The 12,485-nt window shown below is 43.8% G+C and overlaps 1 protein-coding gene and 1 pseudogene across 1 annotated transcript in view; one reads left to right on the forward strand and one right to left on the reverse strand.

Moving 5' to 3' along the window:
* Positions 1 to 7,167, reverse strand: part of LOC120837637 — a gene marked incomplete at its 5' end in the record, with an annotated part of 103,657 nt that extends 96,490 nt beyond the window's left edge. Inside the window, one exon of the mRNA XM_042292042.1 lies at positions 7,089 to 7,167. Coding sequence (XP_042147976.1) covers positions 7,089 to 7,167 — 79 coding nt within the window. The remainder of the gene's footprint in view (positions 1 to 7,088) is intronic.
* Positions 7,168 to 10,547: 3,380 nt separating this feature from the next.
* LOC120838568 lies at positions 10,548 to 12,222 on the forward strand (annotated as a pseudogene).
* Positions 12,223 to 12,485: the final 263 nt, after the last annotated feature.

A 12,485-nucleotide genomic window follows, 5' to 3' on the forward strand; every position in this document is an offset into this window, starting at 1 on the left:
GAACCGTTTTTGCACATCCGATACGGCACAATGGACCCTCCGGTATGAACTGCGCATGCGCAGTGCGTACCGAAGGGCCCATGTACCGTATCATATCGGATGTGCAAAAACGGTTCCCTAAATCTTTATAGTGTCTTTTAGGTGGTATTGCCACATACCGGGACATTAGGGAGAGAAAACACTACCCGTCTCTTTCGAGTTGGCAAGGCATCCTTCACGATGACGGCTCTCGCGGGAAGGCGAGATATGTTGTTATCCATCCTGAGATGATCAAGGCGTCCGAAACTGATTAAGGGCCGATTGACGTGGTTAGGTCTGACCACGATTTTTTTGTTTCTTCGCGTAGTTTGTTGACTGTTCAGTCTGATTAACGTGCTGCGTTTACGAATTCGGGTGTGCGCCCCAAACGACAGTTCGCGGTTGCGATTCGAGACATACGATACCAGTATCGGGGTCGTAAATGTACCACTATTCGATATAGCGGTGAGTGCGTGCCATGTTTCGGTTAGGCGGCACGAGTTAAATGGGTGAACTTTGGAAGAAATTTGGATGTAACGTATGATCTGACTTCTGCTACCACGGACGGGATCTATATCAAACAAACGAACATTAGGTAAATTTTGTGTTGATCGCTATACCATGAGCTGTACGCACAATATAATATTTTATGGCGACTGTCCAATGAAATAAAAACGACACAAGGAATTCCGATACACATAATACACCGTGAAATAAAAACGGAAAACTCATATATTAAAAAAAAGTTATTTTTGTTTTTCTGCCAGAGCCACTGAAGTAGTAATAATCGTGCCATCAAACAGTACGTGACAATAAGAAAAGGCATGCCCATTTTATATCGAATTGCAATAAATTGTCCAGTGAAGGGAGCGCAATGTATCTTAGGCCCAATCTGAGAGTTGTAATTCACGCAGTGACTTCAATTCGTCCAACAGTAAAATTGTATTCACTGACCTTTCAAATTTGATAATGACTAAAATTATGTGCTTCGGCGCAAAACATTGCGATATTTTGTTTCTCGAAAATATTCGGAATATTAAGAATAACATATACGTTATTCAGAATGTTCAGAAGCACGCAGGGTACATTTTCAGTGTTTTCACAAGAGTATCATGTACAAGAGCTTTTAAATAGACAGATGAAACTAGCGCTGAAACGAAAAATCATGTGCATAAATGTCTACTGCTCTTTTTTTAAGTTTTTCACATAAATATTTAGCTTCGTGGTTATATCGTGATATAGCATTTTATATTTAAAGAGACGTGGATATTTTTTTTATGTATGAGTCTATGAAAGGTTCCTACTAAAAAAATAAAAAATGTAGCCTTACTACTTTTATATATATATATATATATATATATATATATATATATATATATATATATATATATATATATATATATAATGGGATTGAGTGAAGATTGACAAGTGCAGCCGTAGTAATATTGAGAACGAAGAGGGGAGAAGGTGATTATTGAATTTATTGCATTAAAGTTAGGGAAAGGGAAAGGGAAAGAGAGCTGGCGAAAAATTGGGCCAGGAGCGGGAATTGGGCCAGGAGCGGGTTCAATCCCCGCTCCTGGCCCAATTTTTCGCCAGCTCTCTTTCCCTTTTCCTTTCCCTAACTTTAATGCAATAAATTCAATAATCACCTTCTCCCCTCTTAGTTCTCTCTCTCTCTCTCTCTCTATATATATATATAAAAGGTGTCTTACTAAAAAAAAACAAAAAAAACTTAGCCTTACTACTGATAAGTTCTGAGTAAAGAATGAAGGATACAATTGTATTAATGTATTGCTACGAGAAACAACCGCAATAAAATAGGCTTTGGTAGGTTTTACGAGCTTCGTGTGCTGTCCTCAAAAGCTGGCTTCACGGCGCACCTTCCGGCTTTGAGGCGAAGTATATACAGATTATACGGTAAGTGTATTGTAGATTCCAAAAATACCTAGAGCCCGAATTACTCCGAGTAGGAAAAAAGACTACTGTAGATAATCTCTCGAGCCCTCTCGAGCGTTGCCAATAGGCTTGCACAAAGTAACGAACGATATCTACCGAACAGGAAACATGCGTATATCTTTCTTCAGCGAGACGCCCTTATGCGTCGCAGAAGAGCCTCGATGTGTTCCAGTCGAAGGCCGGTCACGTGTCACTCATAAAGCTCCACGGTGACCGAGATTACGGTCGTTTCACACTTTGGCGCAAGTACAGTACATTTTCTCGGTCCGAGCGGGAGGATCACTCGGTCAAGGACAACCAACAGGAAGTGAGCCACTTAAGGTGTTATGCGGAATGAAGTCCTCCTAAACGCTACCCTCTGGTTGTAATGGACGTTCAGTCGTCGTCAAATATGACGAAACGAGCAGGAAACATAGGGTGAAATATAATGTTGGTTTCTGCTGCGCGTCTCGTTTTTCTTTAAGGGCGGATTCACACATTTGCGTTTGAGTGTGATTGACTGCGTCGCAACCGCTTGTAATCGCTTACAACGAGAGAATAAATTGTCACACTGGCACCATCTAGGAGGTAGTTCTTGAGAATTTTCAATCTGTGTGTGACCACACTGACGTTTTCCCAGTATTTTACGAGATCAAATCTACGCACTAGATATTGTCGCTTATAACATTGTCAAGATTATTGCTAGCGCACGGTGAAAGAGCGATGAGTAACAAATACGCAGATCGGGAGTGTTCCAGGGGTACCCGATAGATGGCGCCAGTCTGTTCTGTCGTCGAAAGCGGCCACAAGCGGTTGCAAGGAAGTCGACCATCCTCCAACGCATATGTTTGAACCAGCCTTTACTGTTCGGCTGCATGGTGGTTCGAGCTGATTCTTAGAACGGAATGCGTTTGAATGCACTGATAGCTTTACCTAAAGCTCCTTCAGCTTTTGCTGGCTTCTTGGGCGGTTGGGAGTTCAGCTGGACTATGTCTGGTTCTTTCGAGCAAAACCGGGAGAGAAGTGCAGCAAAAAGCGCATTTCCTCTTGGCAGATTTCCGACTGTCTCCATATTCACAAGTGGTTCGGCAGACACGAGTTGAAAGGCATAGAAGTATTAAAGAGCACATGTACTCGCAAGATATTTGGAACATAAAAAGCAAAATGACATCACCCACTGAGACGTTTCAAAACTCTGAATATGGAAGAAACGTAAACAAACATTAAAAAAAAACAGAATGAAAGACGTTTACAACCCCCTGTAATGCCGAATTAGAGCGCAGATCTTGAAGAAGAGGAGGGGAGGGTACGGAGGGGAGAGTATGCCCCTCCTCTCCCTCCTCCCCGCCTCTCCATATCTCTTTCTCCCCTATCATTTAGCGGGAAATTTTCGCTACATCTCTAGCTAAATTCAACAGAAAAAATTACTTGCTAAATATAGCGGGAAATTTTTTCCGTTAAATTTAGCGGAGAATGTATTCCGCTAAGTTTAGCCGGGAAATTTTTTCGCTATTAGAGGGGATTTTCTCCGATAAATTTAGCGGGGAATTTTTTCCGCTAAATTTGGAGGGAAATTTTTTCTGCTAGATTTAGCGGGGAATTTTTTGTGCTGTTTGGCGGGGAAATTTTTTCGTAAATTGAGCGGGGAAGTTTTCCCATTAAATTTAGAGGGAAAGTTTTTCCGCTAAATTCAGCGGAGGAATTTTTGTGCTCAATTTAGCGGGGAAATTGTTCCGCTAAAGTGAGCGGGAATTTTTTTCCGCTAAATTTAGTGAAAAATTTTCTCCTCCGTCTTTTCCTCCTTCACCCTCGTGGTCCTCGTGACGACACACATGACGTCATTATGGAAAACGTCCCATAATGCAACGCGCAGTTACGCCGACGGCGACGCCGCTCAGGCCGGAAACGGGCGCCTAAGAGCTGCGCTCTAGAATGAAAAGAGCAGAACGTCACGTAGCAAATCAGTTAGCCTGGGCACTTTTGTATACTTTAAGCACCACCTAACCCCTAAATGAGATAGTCTGAAAAACCCTCGGAGGTGTGAGAAAAAGTCCCAAGCCAGCATTAATTTTTACTAAATTGCTATGACTAACACAATCATTCATCTGATTGTGATTAACTGTACAGATAATCAATATTCCCAACTCAAGCGTCGTTCAACTCACACCAACATACATTTACTCGTATGCCGGGTGAAAAAACTGGAACGACGAAATGCATCATTCACCGCCTAATGTCGTCTAACGCACAACGAAATTCCATATAGATTCATTGCCAAAGCGACAACTCCTTTCGGCCACTGAAAGACACTCAACATACTGAGCGTCATCAACATACAGCTCACATTCATGGGAAGCAATATGCCCACGGCCCTATCACAGGCTACGGTTTCTCACACATTAACGTAAATCGGGCATGGATAATTATGGCGGAGTACACTTCTCAAGTGGTTCCACGCGTGCTGCATATCAGGAGGTGCTGAGATTTCACATCGTGCACAGGAATAACATTGATCGAAAAATGCCATCTTGATGCGCAGTGCGCGTGCATGCTGCCAATCATCCTTGCACAAATTGAATTTTGGAGACTAACATATTCTCCACGACAAAAAAAAAGGGAAAGAACGGGAGGTAAGAAACTGCGAATGTAATCAACGTTGACTGCCCGAGTGTATCCCCCTGCTTTGGAGAAGGGGAATGAGAGGCAAAAGAGCAGAGACAGACTGGTTTGTGAGTACATGTACCCGTGACATGTACACTAGCCGACAGGACGCGGAGAATATAAACAAACGCCAGGCTTGACCACGGGGCCCAAACTAGCCAACGGGAGCGATAAGGGAGGAACAAATAAACGCTGCGGACATTAGCGGCCAAAGCGGGGACGGAGTCATCAGCTAAGTAGCGAAAAGAACGCGGTAAGACTGCCTCGCGTTGTGGAGCTGGGCAGAGCCTTAATGCTCAGTCATTACTGCATAACCGGGCAGGACCTTCGTGAATAATGTATGCGCGCTTAATAATTCAACTCGGATTCCAAAGCACTGACGACCAATGATTTCGAGATCTCGTTCTGTCTGCTTTTGTTAGTATAGCAACGTCAGCCCATCTGCACCCGTTTTAATCATTTTGGCAGACTATGATCTTTCGAAAACGATTTGATGCTCGAGATGAGTTAGTCAGCAAAACTTGTACAAACCAGCTCCCATTATTAAATTGCAGAAATATGAAGGTATTTAAATTGTGGATCATATATATTCAAATAACAAAGTGTGGCGAATGAAAAAAAAAATTTTTCTAACGAATGAAATGAGCGGCGACATTCTGAGTGTGACTGAGTACTCGATGTTTCAAAGAGACGCACGAGTGGAGAGAGCGGTGTTCGGCGAGGGATAGAGAAGCTAGGCATGCTCATTGTGCTATAACGGAAGGTCGTCTGAAGAAACGAGAAGCCGACATAAGATCGTATTTAATTAGCTGCTATAGGGTCCGTCTCAATTTAATCAACGGAAAATAGCCTTCACAGGATACACGCAATGGCACCGCATTGTGACGCAGTCTGGAGCAAAGCAGCGCAGAAACACAGTCCCGTTTCTTTTTTCTTTTTCTTTTTTAGAGCGCAGCTCTTAGGGGCCCGTTCCCGGCTTGAGCGGCGTCGCCGTCGGCGTCGGCGTCGCCGTCGGCGTAACCAAGGTCATCCCAAGGTCACGTGACCCCCAAGGTCACGTGACCCCTCCCAAGGTCATCTCAAGGTCGCGTGACCCCACGTGACCCCCTGAAGGTCACGTGACCCCTTCCAAGGTCATCTCAAGGTCACGTGACCCCAAGATGACCCCACATGACCCTTTGAAGGTCACGTGACCCCCAAGTCACGTGACCCCTCTGAGGTCACGTGACCCCCGAGGTCACGTGGTCGCCTCCCCAAGGTCACGTGACCCCCGAGGTCACGTGACCCCCGAGGTCACGTGACCCCTTCCAAGGTCATCTCAAGGTCACGTGACCCCACGTGACCCCCAGGTCACGTGACCGCTCTGAGGTCACGTGGGGGTCACCTTTGGGGTCACGTGGCCTTGAGGTCACCCCCAGGTCACGCCTCCCCGAGGTCACGTGACCCCCTCCCCGAAGTCACGTGACACCCCCCCCGGAGCATATATAAGAATGAGGGGAGGAGGAGGAGAAGGGGGAGGGGTCTACCCTCCCCTCAGTACCCTTCACTCCTCCTCCTCAAGAGCTGCGCTCCAATTCGGCGTTACAGGGATTTGTAAACAGCTTTCACTTTTTTCGTTTTAGGATTTGTTTTAACGACAATTTTACATTTTCTTAGAGGATCGTAAAAAGAAACCTTTCTTCTCCCACCCTTTTTATAGGAGCACAGTCGGGAATATACACATACAAACAAAAGTACTTCGTTAACGTTGGCCGCCATCGCTTCCGGAATATATTTTTCTTTCTGCTACGCTGCGCCTAAGTACCACAGGATCCAAGAAAGCGCTTTTACAATGTTCCCGGTTTGCTCGCTGTATATTTAGAGACACCTTCACGCCCGCCCCCGCATACCAATTTAGTTTTTTTTTTTTTTTTACTCTCCATTTTATTGCTGACCGCATAATCTGCTTCGGAGAAAGAACTCCCAAAGTCAGACGCTCTCTGAGGCATTTGATTTCTAAACAGCCTCGACCGAGACTCAGTGAATGAAGGCAAGATGTGTGCCGGTCTGTGTTTAAACACTTTCATCTGTTTCGATGATAACCGCTTTCGAAGGTTTGCGATCAGAGATTCAGGAACAAACGTCTGTTCTTCTTAATGTTGTAATAAAAAGAAAAAAAAGAAAAGAAAAAAAAAACGTTATCGAGGTTGTAGTGCTGGATTTTATGTAGGTAATTCATCGGAGGACGGCGCGGAACACAGGCGGGACAACAGTTTCGCGTCAGCGTTCGGTTGGATCCTGTAACCAATCAGTGAGGGAGGACACGAGTTCTAACCAAACATGACGCAGCACTCGTGTATCACGTTCCTGGAGTGCGGAACCGGAAATAGTCAAGTGCCAGCCATATAACACATTCTTTGTTAAAATTGGCCAGTATACGGTATTTTCGAAACGAAGTTTAAAACTATTGCTCGAAGGAAGCTTCCACTCACCTCTTGTGAAGGCGATCTGGCAGGCAAGCACAGCCAGAGAGCGCCACAGCGAAATTCCAAGTTTGAGCTCTGAAATGGAAAATAAACAAACGTGTCGTCGTCGTCAAATCACGGAAAGAAAAATCCAGAAAAAAACAACATTAACTATTCTACATAGTTCGTGCGAATATAAAAAAGTGTATTGAAAATTGCTAGGCAATTGTGTTGCATACGTCAAACGTTCTGGCATCACAAACATTTATATCATCCTTTAGCAGCACGTATAGCCTGTTCAGCCAGACGCCTTCTTCATGGCGCGCTCTTCATCGGGTGATGTAACGCGTGGCATCCGTACACTTGAAATGATAAACCTGGTGATCTTCCAGACCTTCTATTCCACTACTCCTCTCCCACCTCGCCCCCTCGCCGTCCTCTCCTCCACACTCCGCCCCTGGACACATGACGTCCCCGTTAACTAATCAGCGTCGAGTAGCTTACTCCTGATATCCCGCCCGTCAACGAATCAGTGACGAGCCTCGCGGCCAGGCTTTTATCCAGGCTTCATTTTTGAGTTTCACGAAATGCCCAACAACTAGCCAAAGAGCGATTCACGTCAAAAATATAAAAAGAATAATTGGAATATTTGTTGTACTCGTTGTCACACCAAGAAAAAAAAGCAAGTTTTTCGCATTGTTCATACTCCGCGCGAAGTAGCTCTTACAAGATTTGGTTTTCGGTGAAAGAAGCGATGCTCTTGGTGTTTGAAACGTGTAACTCTTGATGAGATAACATATATCTGATCAAAAATGCACATACATAGATCTTAATTCTTCATATAAAGGAGGCAATTAGTAATGCTCCACGAGGAGCCAGACCTTTTTTACTGTCCTTAAATACAAGTTCACAGAGCGTTAAATAGAAAACAAAGTTGTACGGAACATTCCATGTGCAGTAAGTAAGACAGCATCTTAAACATTTTATTCCAAGAATTGTTCATTTTTATTTAGTTATATATTTTTTGTTTATGTAAATATAGTTAAAAGTGTCACGAACTGCTGCTTTAGAGGGTCTGGAGAAGAGGGCAATATACAACACCGAAAAATCAGATTAGGCGACCAGGATAACTATCGGCCATTCAAAAGCAAGAACCTCATGAGGTTGTACGTTCTACATAGTTAACGAAAATATACCTCCAATATTAAATTATCTATAAAAAAATACACCTCTCAGGCGTTTTCTTAGAACAGAGTGGATTTCGAATATATCTTGTTGATGCGAATTACTGAATTCGTTATGCATAAACTTCATGCGTGAAAGACCGGTATAAAAAAGTAAAATGTAAATATTTGGTTGGAAAAAATATAGATAAAAACAAAACAGCAGACGATAAATTTTCTCGCAAATTGTGAACATTTAGACAATGTCCCCTCAAAACGATATAGAGGCAAAGCCCACAGGGAGGTGTAAAAAGTGGAACAATCACGGGGAGACTGAGACTCAGCAGCCATCCTTTTTCCAAGAAACTTAGTCGAACTGCGTCTCTTAGCTCTGCTAGGTCTCCGCGGCGTTATCAAAAAACCTAGAACGCCAACAAAACAAAAAGAGACAGACTGAATCCTAGGCAGAACGGTCGGCTTCGCAAGCTAGTTTCGAGATTTGCCTTCTTATGGTCCTACCGAAACATTTTGACAATAGTTCCAGGATCATTTCCGCCAAGATATTCCAGCAGTGTATATTTGTTGAAGTGTTCAGAATATATCAAAAACAAAATTCGCACACCACGTAAGTTGCCCTTTATAGCATTTAGGCTATGCGTTTGTGTGACAACTTCTGCTATATTTTCGGTAATGGTGTGTTTTGCACGATTGGAGTTGTTTCTGCGTTTTGCTTACTGTAATACATTATGTAAATAAAAAAATAATGAAAAAGGCATAACTCATTCAACATCTAAATAAAGTTGGAGCAAGGTACCGGCTCAGTTTCTTGGAACTATGCATACTTTCTTTTATACAGAAACGCAATAGACCCCTTTCAAAAGTCCATCAAACAACATTGGCAGTCGCCATTGCTTGGACACGACGCCTGTGATTGGAACCGAGTCCTTGCCGAACGCTGACGCAGTCCTCGGGTCTAATACACGCTCAAAGTAGGTGACCAAGCAATGGCGGACAGGCGATGGCGTGGACTTTTGAAAAGGGCCTATTAGCATTCCAGTTAAATATTCATTAGACGAAAATACACGAATAAAAGAGGTGAAAATAACAGTTAAAAAACGATTAAACAGAACGCCGCAGCAGCCTATTCATTCAGTGCGGAGTTCGTTCTTCGGGTTTCTTCTTACTCCATGTCAGACGATCTGCGCCTTTTGCATACTAAGCGTCCCCCGGGAGTGAGGGGCTCGAACGGTGAGTGTAATAATTAGCATGAAGCGCGTGCAAGAGCTGCGCCTCCGGAGAATTCCCGCCGGCTGTTCGCGAAGAGATACCGCGTACCACCCCAGGCCTATCCCGCACCTCACTTTCCCCGGTGGCAGCAACGGTACCTTCTAAATTTTTCAGAATTAACATGAAATATTTAGATTTGCACAGCGGGGCTCCCTTACAAAGCGATCCGTTACAGTTGCGGGACGCAGTGTACACCGAATGCTTAATAAAAAAAAGAAAAGAAAAAGAAAACCAGGTTTGGTTGTTTGTTCGTTAACGCAAAAATAGACTACATAATCTACGCATCGCCGAACGCTCATTCTCTGTTCAAATCTAGCGCTAGCGGGTGTAACAAGGGGCCGAAGTTTGGGAACTTATATTTATCTAATTCAAAATTTACAAACGATTTTTAGAAATTGTCAATAAAAAGTGGCGACCAACAAAGTCCAAGGGTACATGAAATTGAGCGGCTCTGATACCGGGAAATGGCCATGGTTTTTTATTTACAATTTTTAAACAATACTCGTAACTTTTGCAATGTTCATTAAAGAGAACTGCAATATCACTTACGATATACGATTTATACTGTTTCGTTCCTTTCATTTCGTCTTTCTCTCATTTTTCCTATCCTCGCTCTCCCTCTTCTTCTAAAGTAGTCCACTTTCACAATTATCCCAGTTTATTTATATTTTCTTTCCTGGCCCTCTTGGAAGGATATGGAAGCACATTCTCGGTAAAGGCACATTCAGTTAACGAGAAAAGAGTCAAAGTACAGGCTAGCTGGTCGAAGTCAACCATTTCGTCGTTTACCCTGAGACTGGGGGGTTTTTTGAAGAGAAGAAGTAACAGAACGCCGGCCTTTCTAATCAGCCAAGGATATGGAAGCACATTCCCGATAAAGACACATTCAGTTAACGAGAAAAGAGTCAAAGTACAGGCTAGCTGGTGGAAGTCAACCATTTCGTCGTTTACCCTGAGACTGGGGAGTTTCTTGAAGAGAAGAAGTAACAGAACGCCGGCCTTTCTAATCAGCCAAGCGTACGTGGCACTGGACAAGATGGGACGTCGGATGGCGGAGTTGGAAGCCGACGTTGCGTTCTTCGGGATGTGTCTGCGGAAAAAGTATGTGGACCCGCTATTCTACAAACAACTGGCCGCCTCCGGGATACCGTGGAAGGACAAGAAGAAGGTCATCAAAGCCTACAGGTCTGGAACAGATCAACGGGTTCAAGACATCCGCAGCGCCTGTGACAGACTCTGGAATCTTCTTCTCGGAAAGAACTTCAGGAGGCATGGAGACTACCATCTTTGGAGCGCCGTCATGAGGACACATTTCGACCGTGCGTGGTATGTCAAAAGAAGGCATGTTTTGGACCGTTTCAAGTTGTGGAATTCTCGGGGGGCAGAGGTAAATAAGTGTGTACAGGGGACAGGAAATTGTAAACAACAGCATTGTATAATTAACCCGGAAAATGTAGTGGTGTCAAAGAAATTGGAGGAGTTCTTGGGTAGAGGTCCGAAGTACTGTGTAAACGTTAAGCCGTCTAGAATCGACGTGTTTTCTGACATACAGTCAATCGCCAGGGTTGTGGATAGTGAGGAGAAACTTGCGTTTGTCGAAGACGCGGTAGGGAGCATGGAAAAATTAATGGGAAACGCGTATCCCATCGATAGGAGGAATTTCAAGGATGTGAGAGCGGTGAAACAATAGTTAGAAAGGAGTTCGTTAAAACTGTTGCAGACAGATAAAACAGGAAGGTTTGCAGTTTTGCCTGTACAGGCCTTTCAGAAGAAGTCGGAGGAAGCGTTGGGATCATTGTTTAATGAATGGAAGGGCAATATCGGGAAGCTGAGGAAGAGCATTTGCAAGGTTTTTCAGGAGGAAAGCATGGAAGAGGTAGCGAAAAGCGTTTTGAAACCGTTGCGTTCAACGCTCACCTTTAAATTCTTTTTGAAGGATCATAAGATTGAAATGCCCCTACGTACAGTTGTTAACGAGAATGGGACGTGGCAGAAGGTGGTCTCATGCTTCTTACAGCGGGGTTTGAAGTTAGCTAATTTGGAGAAGTCAATTGCCTTAAAGAACTCTAGTGAGTTGATTGAAGTAATGGAAAAGTTTCACGGAAGGAAGTGCGCGGTATTCTCCATGGACATCAAGGACCTATATTACTCTTTAGAGAAAAGCAGACTAATGAATAGAGTGAGGATCGCCTTGGAAGGGAACCTTATTAAGTTTCAATCAGGAACAGGAATAGCGGTGGATAGTTTTCTTTCGGTGCTAGACCTTTATTTAAAGTCAACGTTATTGGAATACGAAGGTCACAATTTTGTGCAAAAAGAGGGAGTCTGTATAGGTTCGTCTGTGGCGCCTTTGTTAGCGGAAATTTACTTAAACACGGTGGACCAGCAAGTGTATGAAAAGGTAGAAGAGTTGTCTCCAAAGTGTTTTGTGAAAAGATTTGTGGATGATATCTTAGTTTGCTCTGTTCCGGAAGGATTGGACCAAGTTTTACAACAAGTAGTAAGGTCAGCGGCGCCAGAGTTGAGATTCACGTTAGAGAGGCCAAGGGGCGAGGTTCTGCAATTCCTCGACCTGCGTTTACATTTGGAACGAGGTCTTTGTTGGGAGTATGGGAAGGAAAACCCAAAACCGGTTCTGTCGAAGTGTAGCTGTCACTCGAAAAATGTAAAAGCCGGGGTAGTCAGATCTTTGATTAGTAATGCTTTGGTGAGGTCATGCATGCATTTCGGACCGGAGGCACTAAAAAACCAGTGGGAAAGACTGGTAATGGCAGGATATGGGGAAGAGTACATCAAAAGGCAGATTGCCCTACAGTGCAGGGAGAAAAAGGGGAAGACGCAAGAAATCAGGAATAGGTACGCTGTGGTTCCGTATTTTCACGAGGTGTCCCACAATCTTAGAGCATGTGCAAAAAAGTATGGCGTGGATGTCGTATTCAGCAAGGATTTTAGGTTAGATAGATTGACACCTTTT

Source organism: Ixodes scapularis, unplaced genomic scaffold (assembly GCF_016920785.2).
Source record: "Ixodes scapularis isolate PalLabHiFi unplaced genomic scaffold, ASM1692078v2 PGA_scaffold0__279_contigs__length_252992795, whole genome shotgun sequence".
Classification (NCBI taxonomy): Eukaryota; Metazoa; Arthropoda; class Arachnida; order Ixodida; family Ixodidae; genus Ixodes; species Ixodes scapularis.